This window comes from Chiloscyllium plagiosum, unplaced genomic scaffold (assembly GCF_037043375.1).
Source record: "Chiloscyllium plagiosum isolate Xiang-an unplaced genomic scaffold, Cpla_swu_hap1 HiC_scaffold_5, whole genome shotgun sequence".
In the NCBI taxonomy this organism is placed as follows: domain Eukaryota; kingdom Metazoa; phylum Chordata; class Chondrichthyes; order Orectolobiformes; family Hemiscylliidae; genus Chiloscyllium; species Chiloscyllium plagiosum.
Genome location: NW_028270143.1, coordinates 48,926,510 through 48,945,429, shown reverse-complemented (window position 1 = coordinate 48,945,429; position 18,920 = coordinate 48,926,510). Strand labels below are relative to the sequence as shown.

The 18,920-nt window shown below is 40.9% G+C and overlaps 1 protein-coding gene across 2 annotated transcripts in view; it reads right to left on the bottom strand.

Moving 5' to 3' along the window:
* calcr (calcitonin receptor) overlaps nucleotides 1-18,920 on the bottom strand; it is a 277,357-nt gene that overhangs the window by 127,120 nt on the left and 131,317 nt on the right. For both annotated transcript variants that reach the window (XM_087987149.1, XM_087987150.1), the window contains exons 5-6: nucleotides 15,906-16,018; nucleotides 3,896-4,055 (exon numbers count right to left, since the gene is read on the bottom strand). In XM_087987149.1, the coding sequence (XP_087843275.1) occupies nucleotides 3,896-4,055; nucleotides 15,906-16,018 (273 nt within the window). The remainder of the gene's footprint in view (nucleotides 1-3,895; nucleotides 4,056-15,905; nucleotides 16,019-18,920) is intronic.

The following is an 18,920-nucleotide window of genomic DNA, read 5'->3' as shown; positions in this document are numbered from 1 at the left end:
GTCAAAAAGCATTGCTGAATATCTGATAATATTTCTAACAAAAAAATTGCATTTATACAGTCCCTTTACTGAAATAAAACATTTCAAGGAGCATTATAAAGCAACATTTGACACCAAACAATATAAAGAAATTTTAGGGCTGATGAGAAAATTGAATTCCTGGGATTATGGCCTCGGCAGCTGAAAGCATCAACCTGAATGAGAAAATAATTAAAATTAGCAATTGTCAAAAGACCAAAATTAAAAAAGTGTGGACACCATGGGGGGTTGTCGCAATTGTATAGTTGGGGTGAAGCAATGCCACAGAGAGATTCAAAAACAAGGACAGAATCTTAACATTGAGGCAATGCCTAAGTGGAGCCAAATGTTGTTCAGCAAAAACAATATTGATAGGTGAAAGGGACTTAGTGCATCTAAAGACACATATAACAAATTTGAATGACCTTAAACCTATGAAGCTTAGACCGTCAGAAGCTGACCACGAGAATGTTGGAATGATTAGAATATGGAGGTATCAGATGAGAATGTTCTACATACCCCCATTGAGTACAACAGCTTCAGACCATGATAATCTCTGTCCTGTATTTGGATACTATACACACACACACACACACAATGAACAATATGCATGTCTGACTTATTGCACACTCATACTTGCAAAAGCGATCTCAAACACAGGTGTACTTTTAAGTATACCAACATACAAACATGTCCTGTACTTAGGAACAGCTGCTTTGTATTTCCTGTACTGCATTACAGGGTGCATACAAATTGACTTGCGAACAGATTCAGGAATGGAACACATTCATAACCAGGGACTGTCAGTATTTTCATCTGTATTGCTCTTTTACTATCATAACCAACCCCAATGATATTTGCTGGAGACAACTTTATCATCTGTACCACTTGCTCATCCTTTCCCCTTTGTCAACAGCATGTATCTTTGATTTTTCCCGGCCCCCTCAGTCCTGAAGAACAGTCATATTGGACATGAAATGTTAAGCCACAACAGATTTGCCTCACCACAGATGCTGCTAGATCTGTTGAGTTTTTGTTGCACTTTCTGTTTTCATTTGTGCCATTTGCAACTTTTCAAGATTTTTTCCTTCTGAGACAGTAAAGTGTAATTTGACAGTGTTCGTATAAAAACTAAATCTGCTTTCTTTTGGTGAATGCCCCAGAGAGTAGCATGTCATTGAGAAATAAGAGAGAACCGAGGCTCAATCCTGTGGAACACCAGAGGGAGCAATGCAGGATCAGAAAGGGAAGCCTTTGAACCTGGATCTCAGGTTACAAATAGACAGACACCAAAAGATCAAAATTAAGAGCAGTGTAGCTATTTCAGAGCTGGAATTGTAAAGCTACAGGCACTTACAGGGATAAGGAGATTTAGTAATTTACAAAGAACATAGAACGTAGAATGATACAGCACAGGAACAGACCCTTCGGCCCACAATGTTGGGCAGAACGTGACGCCAAATGAAACAAATCCCTTTTGCCTGCCCTTGATCCATATCCCCCCATTTCTTATGTTTCACGTGTTTATATAAAAGTCCTTTATAAATGCCGCTAATGTTTCTGCCTCCACCACCAGCCCTGACAGTGTGTTCCAGACACCTACCACGTTCTGTGTCAAAACCTTGCCCCTTACATCTCCTTTGAACTTTCCCTCTCTCACCTTAAATGCAAGCCCCCTGGAATTTACAGGTTGGTAATTTTAAATTTGTAGTATTACTTCAGCAGGAGCCAATGATGGTCAGTAAGAAGAAGGCTGATAGGAAAAAGGGACTGAGTACATCTAAGGATACAAATAATGGAGATTAGGATGATTCAAGATCATGGAAGGTTGAAATGTGAAAGACTGACCAGAAAAATGATGGAATAATCAGAATGATAATTAACAGTGAGATGGAGAAGGTTTCAACTGTAGATTATCTGGTCTTGTGGTCTTGTTATCTGGGACAGGATGGGGTCAGGCAATGTCACTGAGGTCAAAATAGGTGGTCTTCATCATGGTGGCAGATGGTAATCTCAGAGGCAAATATGACACCAAAGTTACAGTTTGATTCAGCTTCAAACAATTGCCAGGGAATGGATAGAGTTGGTGACTAGAAAACAGAATATATTGCATGAAGAAGGTTACCTCAGAGTACAACAGGATCTTGATCAGATGGGCCAATGGTCTGAGGAGTGGCAGATGATGTTTAATTTAGAAACATGTGAGGTGCTGCACTTTGGAAAGGCAAATCAGAGCAAGTCTTAAACACTTACTGGTAAGGTCCTGGGGGGCTGTTGCTGAACAAAGAGACCTTAGATTGCAGGTTCGTAGTTCCTTGAAAGTGGAGTCACAGGTAGATAGGATAATGAAGAAGCCGTTTGGTATGCTTTCTTTTATTGGATAGAGCATTGAGTATATGGGTTGGGAGGTCATGTTGCATCTATACAGGACATTGGTTAGGCCCTTTTGGAATGTTGTGTGAAATTCTGTTCTACCTCCAATAGGAAGGATGTTGTAAAACTTGAAAGGGTTCAGAAAAGATTTACAAGGATGTTGGAGGATTTGAGCTAAAGGGAGAGGCCGGGACTGTTTTCTCTGGAATGTCAGAGGCTGACAGGTGGCCTTATAGAGATTTCTAAAATCATGAGGGGCATGGATAGGGTAAATAGACAAGGTCTTTTCCCTGGAGTGGGGAATCCAGAACTAGAAGGCATAGGTTTATGGTGAGAGGGGAAAAATTTAAAAGGGACGTAAGGGGTAACTTTTTCACACAGAGTGTGATGTGCGTGGAATGAGCTGCTAGAGGAAGTGGTGGAGACTGGTACAATGACAACATTTAAAAGGCATCTGGATGGGTATATGAATAAGAAGGGTTTAGAGGGTTATGGACCAAGTGCTGGCAAATGGGATTAGATTGAGTTAGGATATCTGGTCGGCATAATGTGTTGGATTGACAGGTCTGTTTCCGTGCTGTACATCTCTATGGGATGGGTAAATGAATAGGAAGGGTTGAAATGGATACAGGCCAAATGCTGGCAAATGGGACTAGTTTAATTTAGGATATCTGGTTGGCATCGACGAGTTTCACCAAGGGGTGGTTTCTGTACTGTACAACTCTACCTTATATTTCCTATGACTCTATGACCCTATGAAAATGGCTTTGATCTTTCCAACTAGCTTGACAAAATTTCTACTCATTTTAACTGGATGTCAGACACAAAGTCTTATAAGTTAGACACAGTAAAGAATTTGCATAAATCTGTTGCATGGTAAACCTAGAAGTCACCAATGTCCGTGAAAACTAAATCTGTGTTTTTTGGACATTGTCACCAAGGAGGAGCAGATATTGAAAGTTAGGTAGAAAAAGGCGGGGGGGGGTGTCGGTGGATCAATGCTGGATAAGGGAGAGAAAGCATTGTAACTGGTTCTCAAGTTACAATTTAATAGATGAGAACAGAACCAGATTAGAGCAGTCTCATCCTGTTGTGGAGACAGTGGAGCGAGGGATGGCACAATCAACCATGGTTGCAGAAAGGTTAAAGAGGGATGGTTTACCTTTGTTACAATCACATTAGGTGTCATTTATGACTTTGATAAGAACTGATTCAGTATTGTTACATGGGGGGAATCTTGATTGGAGGATTCTTGGAAAGATGGAGACAGACTGAAGAGTTGATAACATGTCCAAGGAAGTTGAAGAGGACATGGAGCTTTGAGATGGGTGGTGCATACTCCATGGAATCATAAGTCATTTATTTTGAGGAGGGTGGAATGATAATAACAGCACTAAAGAGGTGATTGGAAGTACTTGAAGAAACAGAACCATTAACAATATTGGCTAAAATGGAACAGAAATTGAAATGTAAGCAAACATGTTTGCTAACTGTTGCCTCTTACCTGGTTTGTCATATAAAGGGTCCCTGACCATTTTTTCATAACATTTAAACTGTGCATCCATTATCTTTTGCATTATTAGGTCTTCTGCAGTTTCAACTGATGATGGTTCAGTTGTAATTTCATCATAATTTTCAGTGGATGCAATGCTTAACGTATTTACCTGAGGTGAAAGAGAGGGTGCATTGTGTTAAAGTTTATCTGTTAAATATTCATCACCTGCTAATTCTTCAAATTAGTCACTGAATCAAATCTCATTAAGAACCATGAAATTTGCTGGTATTTCTATCTAATATTGACTGCAATGAGACAAAAACAGCACAGCCATAATATTCTGTGACATTGTGGAATATATTTGCAAATGGCAGGATTGAATGATGCGTTGGAGTTGTACTGCCTTCTTCTCTTTGTTAACCCATTCACTTTAAACAAACAACCTGCTATCAAAACATGCAGAAATACATTTCAAGTATGTTAACAGTTAACATGGGAAAAGTAATTTGAAGTTTGTGGTAATGTATTGCTATATAAAAAAGAAATTCTGTTGGGAAGCCTCCTAAAATTTTGGAAATTATAATAAATTTAATAAATTTTAAGCTGCTTTAAATGTAAGTGTTGGCATTTAAGACTTGTGTAATTAGATATCGCAAACTATAACATGCTTAATTTGCACATTATTTCACTGACTGCCAACATTGGGACTTGAAATATTGTCAGGCCTTTGGTTTGAAGACTGTTCTTGATTCTATTGTTGACACTGTGTGGTCTGTAAAGTCTCTCTATTTTGGGGTATCTTTTAACTATTGGATGTCTTTGCTGAAGTTGTTCTGTTAAATCAGGTTATCCGTCTATCACTACATTCGGATGGCCATAATCACCTGAGCTTCTTTTGCAGCAGAGCTCTTCCCAGCTGAAACAGGTAGTTGACCCAAAATATCATCCAGTTGACCTAAACCTCATGAATTTGCTTATGGAAGGCAGCTGTTCTGTTGAAACAGGCATTCTTATTTTTGTCATTTCTTGGATTTCTGAGCTATACAACTTCTCATTGACAATATATTGGATTTCTTTGCCACGTAGCTTCTTCTTGACTATGCCCTGAATCAATGGATGTTAGTCATCTTTTCTCAATGTTGGCTCTCAAGGAATCACATGTAGCTCATCTTCAATTTGTGTATCCAGATCCTTACTTTCAATGTGAAACTACATCAATGTTGAAGTCTGTAAGCTCTCTGCTTTGACTTGTAGATTAGGTTGAACATCTTCAGTCTCCCTTTGTAATTGTCTCACTGATTAATCCAACATGTTCACATACTCAGTCATGTTATCTGAGGACTGCTGCTAGTTAGCTGTCATTAGTGCTGATAGTTCTTTCTTAGAAGATGAATCATTTAAATATTCTGCTTGAACTTGTGTTGTTTCATCACCTGACATCTAATTTGAATCTTTTCTTATCATTTCTTCACCAGGCTGTTGCTAGCTGAACAATTTTAAGTAAAGGTTTATCAGTTAGCTTAAATGGATTGTATTAATATTTAAAATCTGTCAATCTCTAAAAAAACACAATGAATAAGCTTATACAATAAGTAATAACAAGTGTACAAGTAACCACCACAAATAATAGACAATCTTACCACCACCCCCTTGGCGTTCAAGGGTGTTACCATCAATGAATCCACCACTATCAACATCCTGGGGGTTATCATTGACCAGAAACTCAACTGGACTCACCACACAAACACAGTGACTGCAAGACCAGGTCAGAAACTAAGAAGCTAGTAACTCACCTCCTCTATCCACCATCTACAAGGCACATGTCAGGTGCGTGATGGAATACTCCCCACTTGCCTGGATGAGTGCACCATCCAGGACAAAGCAGCCCGTTAGATTGGCACCATATCCACAAGCATCCACTCCCTCCATCACCATTGTTCAGTAGCAGCAGTGTGTACTATCTACAAGATGCACTGCAGAAATTCACCGAAGATCCTCAGACAGCACCTTCCACACACACAACCACTTCCATCTAGAAGGGCAGAGGATATATGGGAACACCACCATCTTCAAGTTCCCCTCCAAGCCACTCACCATCCTGACTTGGAAATATATTACCATTCCTTTGCTGTCTCTGAGTCAAAATCCTGGAACTTCCTCCCCAATGGGATTGTGGGTCTCTATGCAGTAGGTGGGCTGCAGCAGTTCAGGAAGACAGCTTATCATCACCTTCTCAAGGGAAACTAGAAATGGGCAATAAATGCTGGCCAGCCAGTGACACCCAATCCTACAAAATGATTTTTTTAAAACAGTCTTTTGGGGAAGGAAATTCCAAGTATTCACAAACACCTGCATTTTTAAAAATCATAATCTTATCCTAAATTGTTTCCTTTTGTCTTGTAATTGTGTCCCTTGGTTTAACACTCTCAAAACCAGGGAAACATCTTACCTACATACCCAATCTCTCCCTTTAAGTATTTTGTAGGTTTCAATGAGATCATCTCTCAAACTTCAAAACTCTAAAGAGAATTGGCCTAGTTTTCCCAAACTCTCTTCCTCAAAAGTTTCATCATTCTGGAACAACTCTGGTGAACTTTTAATAAAGGCAAAATACTAGGGATGTTGGAAATCTGAAACAAACACTGAGAATGTCAGGGTTAAGTTTTCAAATTCAGTATGATTCTTCTTCAGAATCTTGGATTAATTTCCTTACTGTTACAGATTTCCTTTACTTTGTCGTTCTCTTGAATTAATTGAATCTCAAATTCTGGGAGATTTCTTGATTCTCCCTGAGGTGCCAAGACACATAGTAATAATTTTATCTGCCATTTTCATCTTCCCAACATAAATTCTCCTGGCAGTACTTGAGGTAGCTGAAAATGTGTTGCTGGAAAAGCGCAGCAGGTCAGGCAGCATCCAGGGAACAGGGGAATCGATGTTTCGGGGATAAGCCCTTCTTCTCCTGTTCCCTGGATGCTGCCTGACCTGCTGCGCTTTTCCAGCAACACATTTTCAGCTCTGATCTCCAGCATCTGCAGACCTCACTTTCTCCTCAAGTACTTGAGGTAGATCCACCAAATAGCCAGATCTTTCCTTTGTACACACATATCGAGCTTTTACAGTCCAGTTTTGTGTTTGTTGTTAGTCGACATTCATATTGAGTTCTATCTTTATTATTCAATTTCATGATCTGCCTTTATTGTTCTCAAAATCTTTCCCAGTCCTCAGGTGTTTTTTTTTACTATTCATGGCAATGTTATAAGCCTTTTCTTTTAATCTTAAACATTTCTTAATTTCCTTTGTCAACTATAATTGACTGACTTTTTTAAGTTTTTGTATCTTGAAAGAATTCATTATTGTGTTAAAATTTACAATAATTCTTAAAAAGTACACCTTGCTTTCGTAATGGCATAATTTTTAACAAATTATTCCAAATCCATCTCAGACAGTTTACCTTCATACCTTCACAATTTCCTCTGTTCAAATGTTTAACATCCTCACTTCAGACTGAACTAGCTATCATGTTATGGTCACGCAGCCTTAAATGTTTATTTACAGCAAAATTGTTGATTCGTACTTTTTATACATTATACTAGATCTAAAATAGCTTGCTCTTTGGTGAGTTTTACATCAAAAAACAGGCTATTTGTTTAATACACTCCAGAAACTCTCAGAAATCCTCCACAGCGTGAGCTTTAGGGTTATCCAGGCTATATGCAGATGAAAGACATTTCTGTTTGCTGATTTATCCATTGGTTCCCTTGTAATGATTTCCTGATTAATATGATGCTCCTAATTTCTCAGAGTTGAGAGATCCTTTTGATTTAGGAAACGAGGAAGTGAAGGAAAATAGTATCAGCAAGAAAACTGAAGTATTGGGGAAATTAATGGGGCTGAATATCAATAAGTCTGTGCAATCTGATATTCAACATTCCAGAATTTTGAAATATATAGTTCAGTAGATAGTGAATGTATTAGTGATCATCAATTCATATGGTGGCTTATGAACAACTCATTCCAATTTTTGTTGTCCTTATTGTTTGTTAGCTTCACCCAAACAAGGTTTCACAATTTGTTCATCTGGTTTGAGATCCTTCTTTACTGATGAACTGATCTCATTCCTTCTATCAGCACAACACCACTTCCTTTTCTTTATGCCCATCATTCTGAAATGTCAAATATCATTGAATCCTCAGTTCCTAGTCTTTGTCATTCTACAGGGAGAAAGTGAGGGCTCCAGATGCTGGAGATCAGAGCTGAAAATGTGTTGCTGGAAAAGCGCAGCAGGTCAGGCAGCATCCAAGGAACAGGAGAATCGACGTTTCAGGCATAAGCCCTTCTTCAGGAATGAGGCCTCCGCTTCTTCCTTTCCCGCCGTACCAACCAGTACCCTTCTACTGACACCTTTCTTCGACTGACTGAACTGGTCCTCACCCTGAACAACTTCTCTTTCCAATCCTCCCACTTCCTCCAAACCAAAGGAGTAGCCATGGGCACCCACATGGGCCCCAGCTATGCCTGCCTCTTTGTAGGATATGTGGAACAGTCCATCTTCCGCAGCTACACTGGCACCACCCCCCACCTTTTCCTCCGCTATATCAATGACTGTATCGGCGCTGCCTCGTGCTCCCACGAGGAGGTTGAACAGTTCATCCACTTTACCAACACCTTCCACCCTGACCTCAAATTCACCTGGACCGTCTCAGACTCCTCCCTCCCCTTCATTTATATCCATTTCTATCTCGGGTGACTGAATTGACACGGACATTTACTATAAACCGACCGACTCCCACAGCCACCTAGACTACACCTCCTCCCACCCTGCCCCCTGTAAAAACGCCATCCTATATTCCCAATTCCCTCGTCTCCGACGCATCTGCTCCCAGGAGGACCAGTTCCAAAACCGTACAACCCAGATGGCCTCCTTCTTCAAGGACCGCAATTTCCCACCAGACGTAGTCGACGATGCCCTCCACCGCATCTCTTCCACTTCCCGCTCCTCCGCCCTTGAGCCCCGCCCCTCCAACCGCCACCAGGACAGAACCCCACTGGTCCTCACCTACCACCCCACCAACCTCCATGTACAACGTATCATCCGCCGCCATTTCCGCCACCTCCAAACGGACCCCACCACCAGTGATATATTTCCCTCCCCTCCCCTATCAGCATTCCGAAAAGACCACTCCCTCCATGACTCTCTCGTCTCCCGGCACCTTCCCCTGCAACCACAAGAAATGCAAAACTTGCGCCCACACCTCCCCACTTACTTCCCTCCAAGGCCCCAAGGGACACTTCCATATCTGCCACAAATTCACCTGCACCTCCACACACATCATCTATTGCATCCGCTGCACCCGATGTGGCCTCCTCTATATTGGGGAGACAGGCCGCCTACTTGCGGAACGTTTCAGAGAACACCTCTGGGACACCCAGACCAACCAATCCAACCACCCCGTAGCCCAACACTTTAACTCCCCCTCCCACTCCACCAAGGACATGCAGGTCCTTGGACTCCTCCATCGCCAGACCATGGCAACACGACGGTTGGAGGAAGAGTGCCTCATCTTCTGCCTGGGAACCCTCCAACCACAAGGGATAAATTCAGATTTCTCCAGTTTCCTCATTTCCCCTCCCCCCACCTTGTCTCAGTCAAATCCCTCGCACTCAGCACCGCCTTCCTAACCTGCAATCATCTTCCTAACCTCTCCGCCCCCACCCCACTCCGGCCTATCACCCTCACCTTGACCTCCCTCCACCTATCGCATTTCCAAAGCCCCTCCCCCAAGTCCCTCCTCCCTACCTTTTATCTTAGCCTGCTGGACACAGCCTCATTCCTGAAGAAGGGCTTATGCCCGAAACATCGATTCTCCTGTTCCTTGGATGCTGCCTGACCTGCTGCGCTTTTCCAGCAACACATTTTCAGCTTTGTCATTCTACAACCATGTTACACACGTTAATTAGATTATATCCATTTACCTCGACCTGTCAAGACTCTGACCTCAAGTCTACATGATATTTTAGTGGGGGTGCTTATGGAACTTCTCATTATCAATCATTTCAGACCCTTTTAGATCCATAAACAAATATCTCTTGCAAATGTTTATTTATTCACTAATATTACTGTACTTATTATCATTTATCATGACCCTATATATTCCCATGTGTCTGACTTTACAAATTTAGCCCATCTGGAGGTTTCATTATTCCTCTGGGATGTGGACATATCAGATTTGGGAGACCCAGTTGTTTGCTGTGCAGAAATTCATTGTCTTTGGTTCTTTTCCTGACAGTTTGAGGTATACAGGTCACTTTAAACTGAGAATACACAATCTCTTTGATTTACTTCATGGAGAACACTGCTGAAACAGGAAATATCCTTTTGGCAGCATCTTGAATCATTGGACATAAGCCATCCCTATTCAATGATGGAATCTGTGGAGTTGTATGGACTACATCTTCAGCCTATGTCTGCAGAATTCATCGTCAATCCACTTGTAACTTTGCAATAAACCATGTAAATCTTGTACTTCAATATGGTGATTGATTTGGACTTTCATTCATATCCAGCAGTTGCAATATTGGTGAAATCTACACAGTTACTTCCTCAGTTCTGCAATATGACGATTGTTTCTGGCTTGCTATGATTTCTGTCTTAATGGTTAAGGATTCCTCTTTGGAAGATAATACAATTAAACATTCTGCTTGAACCTGCCTCTTCTGAGTAACCTCAGCGTCGAACATCAAACTTGAACCTGACATTGGTATTTGTTCATCAAGCTGTATTGCACTTCAAGCTATATCTATTAAAAGTTCATTAATTGGGTCAAGTGGATTGTGCTTTTCATTTCATACTCCTCCATTCCTTGTTTTTCCTCATGAACCTTACCAGCTCTTGCAATCTGAGCGCACTTCACTATTGATAGCAATGGAGAACATTTGTGCCAGTCCAATTTGTGCACAGCTTATAACCTCATTAGCATAAGAAATTTGTTTCATACTATCTTTGTAACTAATCTCAATAGATTCTATTTTTGATTGGGTTCCACCATGAGTCCAGCAAGTCCTATGAAATCTTTAACCAGATATCCTTTGATTCACATATGACCAGCTGTTTCTTGACCTTCAGTGACCGTTACTTAACTTTACATAATTTAACTCCTTGTACAATGTGAAGAAGATCAAAATCAGTTTTTGTTTCCCAAGCAAGAGTGATAATTCTCGGTTGTGGATTGTGAAATAACGTTCAGGTTGTTTACTATTTGGAGTTGCTAGTATTGAAGTGTTGCTTGTGGCATGCTATTAACCTTAAGTGCTATGCCACCGGAAGCATGTCATTGTACTGTTGTCAACTGTAGACAGTATTGTGTTAGACATGGTCACTCTATCCTATAATATTTGCCTTGGGTTAGCTTGAGATTCGTAAAATGACCATTGCTATAAATATCAGCTTTCCAAGTTGTATGTGTTGATTATTTAATTTATTTTTTTTGTGTTGTAGAATTTGTACCTCATTAAACATTTTGTGTGGTTAGCAATTTAATTTCTCATTTTTCAGAAACTATATTCCACGTCTGCACTTTTTCTAAAAGTGACATACTGTGCAACAGAAAAAACATTCATATATAACAATTTGGCATTGTATATGCCTGTGAGGTTTCCTTGCTCCACAGTGCTAACCGGAATTTTTAATATCGGGAGCCTGTTGTATTCACTGAAATGGTTTCTTACCTGAGTCGTCTTTTGTTTTGTACCTTAATAATTAAGTTGACTACACTGATCTCCTGTTTCAGAGCTGGACTTCTCTGCTTACAATTGTTTTGCATTGCTTCTAAACTTTTGACTAATGGTGCAACTGAAAGCCTTTCTCTACAGTCAGATCTTCTTTGGACTGTAATAAATCTGACAAAGATTCATCAGCAATTCCTACAATCATTTTGTCTCTTAAGAATTCTGACTGGAAGTGACCATTGTCGCATTTTTGACATTTCTAAAATTCATTTATAGGATGTGCGTGTTGCTGGCTGAGCCAACATTTATTGTACTTCCCTAATTGCCCTTGAGAAGGTGATGGTGAGCTACCTTCTTGAACCAATGTAGTCCTGTGGGTTGACCCACAATGCCCTTTGGGAGGCAATCCCCGGATTTTGACCCAGCGACAGTGAAGGAACGGTATTAAGTCAGGATGGTGAGTGGTTTGGATGGGAACTTGAAAGTGGTGGTATTCCCATGTACCGCTGTCCTTGTTTTTCTAGTTAGAAGTGGTCATGGGTTTGGAAGATGCTGGTTAAGAATCTTTGGTGAATTTCTGCAGTACATCTTTCTCAGTGCATCCACCTGCTGCTACTAAATGTTGTTGGTGGAGGCAGTGGATGTTTGTGGATGTGATGACAATCAAGTGGGCTGCTTTGTCCTGGGAGGTGACAAGCTTCTTCAGTGTTATTGGAGCTACACCCATCCAGATGAGTGGAAAGTATTCCATCATATTCCTGACTTGTGCTTTGTTGATGGTGGACAGCTTCAGGAAGTCAGGAGGTGAGTTACTTGCAGAAGTATTCCTAGCCTCTGACCTTCTTTTATTGCCACTGTGTTTATGTGCAGAATCCAGGTGACTTTCTGGTCAATGGTAACCCCAAGGATGTTAACAGTGGGGATTCAGTGACGGTAACACCAATGACTATCATGGGGCAGTGGTTAGATTGTCTTTTATTGGAGATGGTCATACCCTGGTCATACCTTGGGCTGACAAGTGGCACACATGTTACTTACCACTTGTCAGCCCAAGCCTGAATATTATTCAGATCTTGTTGCATTTGAAGATAGACTGCTTCTGTATCTGAGGAGTCACAAATGTCACAATGTTGAACATTGTGCAATCATTGGTGAACATCCCCACTTCTGACTTTATGAGTGGAGGGAAGGTCATTGGTGAAGCAGCTGAAGATGGCTGGGCCTTGGACACCACTCTGAGAAACTCCTGCAGAGATGTCCTGGAGCAGAGATGACTGACTTACAATATCCAGGACCATCTTCCAATGTGTCAGGTGTGACACCAACCAGCAGAAAGTTTTCCCCTTGATTCCTATTGTTTCCAGTTTTGCTCGGCCTCCTTGATATCACACTCAATCTTGATGTCACTCAGCTCACTGTCATCTCTGGAATTCAGCACTTTCCTCCACATTTGAACCAAGGCTATAATAATATCAAGAGCCGAGTGGTCCTGGTTGTACCCATCTAGGCATCAGTGAGCAAGTATTGCTAACCTGGAGCGATGATTGCTGAAATCATCTATGGATTCCCCTGGATGCTAAACTCTTCTATTAAAAGTAGGTTTTCTAGAATTTTTATTTGTTCTGACATTGCCATAATTGCCAAAGACGTTCTGAACTTTTTCAAAAGTGCCTACTGTTTCCTGTTAGTAGGCTGTAACATCATCATCTATATTCATATATATGGATGCAGGTTTGCTTGCTGAGCTGCAAGATTCACTTCCATTGAAATTCATTGAAATGAACCTTCCAACTCAGCGAGCAAACCTACATCCAGAACCTCAACCTGAACTACAAATCTTCTTTAAAAAATCATAAATATATTTACTTTTTCTAATTTTGCAATAATACTGATTCTGCTGTTGTTTGCTACTTTACTGGATGATTTTTCCACATTTTAGAGCTAAAATAGAAGATATCTGCTTTTTACCAATAAAATGGATAACTTTCATCCAACATGGGTAAAGTGGAGGATTCCTGTCTTTTTCACAATCTCTCATTATGAAAGTCATGGTTTGCAGCTTTCATAAACATTTCTCATTTTAATTATTGTTTTACTGAATGATAGTTGGACTTAGTGGATGAAATGAATGACCTCTCCTTTATTTCAGCTCTTTGAAAACATGTTCCACGTTTTACATGGCCTGAATAAAGTCTTGTAAACTTATCTCTCATGGCTTCTTAGATTTTCAATCTGGTCAACATTTTCATTTTACTTACTAGTTTTGTGAAAGTCTGAAATGCGCAGCTTCAAAGTGATACTTTGTTTGTGGCCCTTTATTTCCCATTTCTGCAGTTATGCTTTGTGATATTCATTTGCTTGGCAGTGATGCTAGATTTGTGGTGGAAGTTTTTTAACTTGTGGCTTTTTCTGCTTGGATTGCTGCACCAATTTAAAGTTCCCTTGACCCTTCAGAGATTGTAAACTTTATCCATGGACCTCTGAGCCTGTTTGATTACTATTGACCTCCAACTCAGACACAGGGTGGCATGGTGGCTCAGTGCTATCTCACAACACCAGGGACCCGGGTTTGAATCATGCCTCGGGTGACTGTGTGTGTGGAGTTTGCACATCCTCCCCATGTCTGTGTGGGTTTCCTCCCACACTCTGAAGATGCACAGGTTGGGCAAATTGGCTATGCTAAAATTGCCCATAGTCTTAGGTTCATTAGTCAGGGGTAAATATAGGGTAAAGAAATGAGTCTCGATGGATTACTCTTCAGAGGGTCAGTATGAACTTTTTGGGCCAAATGGCCTGTTTCCGTACTGTAGGGAATCTAATCAGACCTATTTTTACAGATCATCACCTCATGAAGCAGTCTGATTCTGCTTTGGAGTTACTAATTCTCCTTCTCAAGGAAGTTACTAACTCTCTTGTTGATGTACTTCTCTTACCAGGTCTGAAATGTTTTTGCCATTCACTGGAGTATTCTTCCTCAATGAGGATTACTTCTGTAATGTTCTTAAATCCAGCTGACAGTACTTTATTTGCAGGTAACTTAAATAAGAGTCTGAATATCTTGAAACACATCTGGCCATTTTTTGTATGAGTAGGCAAATCAGATCTGTGCTGCAGCCACCATGTTGTAGGGACATGTTAGCTCACTGCCTGTATAAGCTGCTACTCATGGTGAAAGATGCTGCCACTATCCTCTTTAAACTTAGAGGATGCTTGGTCTCGTGTGCTCAAGAAAAGGACTTCTTGGCCCAACTGGAAGAGTCTCTTTTGTAAACAATATATCGTTTATTGAATGTTAGCAACTTAGTCACAGGCTACATTGACATGGTAGACATTGTTACAGAAAATCTGAGGAGGACCAGATGGTAGATCCTGAACTGTTTTGCCCACAAGTCCATATGACATTTTCATAGTGAGTGGTGCTTATTTCCCTCTCTGTATTAAGCCTTTCACAAACTAAACTACAGTATTCTCTACTATCGATTGGATATCACAACCCTGAAAATTGCTAGGCAAACAGAGGCTATAGCGGTGGTACCTACTACTTTTTCTCAGGCCTGTGATAGAGATTGGTGATAGATCCTCTGAAGACAAGTAAGTGAGCTGGACTTTCATAATAGGGAAGCCAATCAAGAGGGCAGTGGGCAACCAACTGTAAGCGCTGGGGGTAATTTCCTCCCCCAGCGCTTCCCCTCCCCTCCCTTCACATTATTGAATCAGAGATCAGTACATTGAAGGATCTCTCCTTTGAAGGCCAAAGGCATTCCTGACAGGGTTTGCTGGGTGGTCTCTCTGAATTATGAGTCTCTACCTGCTACTGTTTCTGACAACAGTTGCTGGTCCTGAAGTGGTTCATAAGTGTCCACTCAAGAGTTTCACATGGGCTCCACACAGCTAGCCACCTTTAAGCCAATACTACACAGACTTAATTAGGGTTGGAGTCGAAACATGTGGTACTGGAAAATTACAGCAGGTCAGGCAGCATCCAAGGAGCAGGAGAGTTGACAATTCGGGCATAAATCCCTCATCAGAAATAAGCTCTTCATCATTCCTGATGAAGGGTTTATGAATGAAACATTGACTCTTCCTCTCCTCGGATGCTGCCTGACCTGCTGTACTTTTCCAGCGCCACACGTTTTGACTCTGATCTCCAGCATCTGCAGTCCTCACTTTCTCTTAATTAGGGTTGGAGACATAATCAGCACAATGTATCTTCCATCATCTCCAAACTTGCCTCAGGGGATGTGGGGGCAAGTATCAGGAAATAACTGAGTTAAGGGTAAGTGAGACCTACCTTTCCTTTATAACCTATGAATTTGGTACATAATGTATAGTTGGACCAAGTACGATTGGTTTCCGGATGCTTAAACCAGTTCCCGGTTTCATCACAGTATTTTGTAGCTTTTTCTGGAAAGAAGATAGAAGTTATCTTTCAGCAATTGCTCAAGTTTACAAACAAGCAGAAGCCTAGAGTATGCAGTCTACTTACAATAACAAAATGGTTTTTATGTCAGCAAAATAGAACTATCCAATTATTTGACTTCAGCAATGTAAATATCACAAGAAGTTGGGAAGTTGGAGCTACATTTTAAATGACACAATTTTAACGTGATGTTATGCTTCACAGGGATGACACACTGGAAATTAAGTCCTGCTACTCCTGGAATTGACATAACAATTACAAATTTTATAAAGTACTCACAGTTCCCTAATTTACCGGACTTACAGCCCCAGATTGATAGGAAACATGGATCAGGTTTCTGTGCTAAAGAAGTATCACTACTTACGAAAGTAATTAGACTCTAGCTGCAAGTAAATAGTTATAACACAACTTAAAACTCCAGGGTCCTGATAAACTCCCCTTTACCAACACACACACACACACGTAGATTATGAACAGAGAGGAAAGACTGGAAAGTAGTCTTTGTTCCCAAGCTCCTCAATTGAGATGATTTTCATGATTGCTCCACTGACCAACACATTGCATCAATCATCTTTCCCCGTTAATTCCACTGGTCAGTGGCTAATTATTTTATATAAAGTCTCTGATTTATCTGATTCATCAACTGTTATAGGAAAGATAAATTGCTTTTCTTTAATTCACAGTGAGTTTTAACTGCCAAGAACAGAGAACCTGGAAAGAACTGATTGTTCCTCTCTTTCTCTGTAATCTATTCTCAGCTCCAAGCAATTCAACTACCTAAGAACCAATCATGAATTATAAGCAGGCAAAAAGTTCTCTGCCATGGATAAATGACCACTAGTCCATAGACCAATCAACTTCTTTTTGCCAGCAAATGCTGTGACTGAACACCCTTTGACTCAAAATCATGTGCAACTCAAAAGCTACTTACTGCTTATTCAAACAGTTGTTCGCACAATAGCTGTCAGATTATTTACTTCCAAAAATATACCCACCTTTTCAGACACTGGTTTTTAAAATAGTTCTTTTTGATTCTATCCAGCTTTTAATAACACAATATAAAACGGCACAGCCTTGACACTGAAAACATCCTCATCTCCCTGTGTTTGCCATGAGTTTCTACTCTTCCACTTACTGACATTTCTACTTGCCACTGTTATGTTTTTACTGGCATTGCCACTTCCACTGAGAACATTGGGCTCTTCTTTCAACTGTTCATTAGTATGAATGAAATTGCACAAATTTCAGAATTTAATATAAATAAATCTATCTGCAGCTTAACTTTAGCCCTGTGAACAAACCAAAAAACATACATTTGGAAGATTTCTGCTTATTTCAGGCTTTCCTCAGAAGGAACTATGGCAGTGAAAACTTGTAGTGGCTCTACTGGTGCTGTTGTGAGTCTTATATCAGGAAGTGCAGAAATATTAGTGCTGAGCCCTGCACATCACCACTGAATACTTCCCTCCAGATTGAGAAGCCATTGTTTACCACTAAAAAGTAAAGTTTCCATTGGGCTGCTCTCCCATTAGAGAGAGATGACTGGTAGTAGTTGAACACAAGGGTGACCATGAGAAAGAGAGTCCTTTATTGGAGCCACCCTGGCAGCTCAGTGGTCAGCACTGCTGCCTCACAGTGCTAGAGACTCAGGTTCAATTTCAGCCTCGGATGACTGTCTGCGTGGAGTTTGCACGTTCTCTGCATAGGACAAACAGGAAGACAGCTAACGATCCACATCCATGAACACCAACCAGCCACGAAACGACACGACCAGCTATCCTTAGTAGCCACACACCCAGATGACAAGCAACATGAATTCGACTGGGACAACACTACAATTATAGGACAAGCCAAACAGAGAACAGCCAGGGAATTCCTAGAGGCATGGCACTCATCCACAGATTCAATCAATAAGCACATCAATCTGGACCCAATATACCGGCCACTGCAACGGACAGCTGGAACTGACAACCGGAAGTGGCAGATTCAAACCACTACAAATGCCGGAGGAAAGATCACAGAAGCGCTTCACAGGAGGCTCCCATGCACTGAGGATGTCACCTAGACAGGGGACGAAACATCCGCAACACAAATTCCCAGCTCGGCGAACAGAACCACAACAATGAGCACCCGAGCTACAAATCTTCTCACAAATGTTCTTCCTGTACCTGCGTGGGTTTCTTCTAGGTGTTCCTCCCACAGTCCAAAGATGTGCAGTTAGGTGGATTAGCCATGTTAAATTGCCCATAGTGTCCAGGGATGTACAGGCAAGGTGGGCTAGTCACTAGAACTTCAGGGTTACAGGGATAGGGGAGGTCTGGGAGGAATGTTCTCTGGAGGATAGGTGTGGACTTGATGGGTCGAGTGGTCCACTCCCGCACTGTCGGGATTCTATTCTAAACACAGCCAGTGTAGGTTTCTCTGCATTCACAAATTTTATATCCAAGCTGCTCCCGTATACTTAATCAACTGGGCTTTAATTTTGCTAACAGACATATTTCATGGTACATTTTCAAACACATTTTGATAGCCACTTTATGCAATCACCATCTTCATCAATCATCTTTGTTCCAGCATCAAAGAACTCACTTAATTCTGTCAAATTCAATTTATCTTGAACAAATCTATGGTGATCTTCATTTATGAGCTTCCATGTTGCCAAATGCCAATCAATTTTGTCCCAAATTATTGTCCTTAAATGTTTCCCTATTGCTGACCAGTTGAAGTGTGAACACTTTGTGTATTTCTTAGTAGAGATCCAATCTTTGCAATGTAAAGGCCGGCTACTTCCCAAACAGTGTCTTATTCCCTCTTGATATCTAATGGCGAAAAGAAAATTGTGCGAAAGTGAGGATGCAGATGCTGGAGATCAGAGTCAAGGTTAGA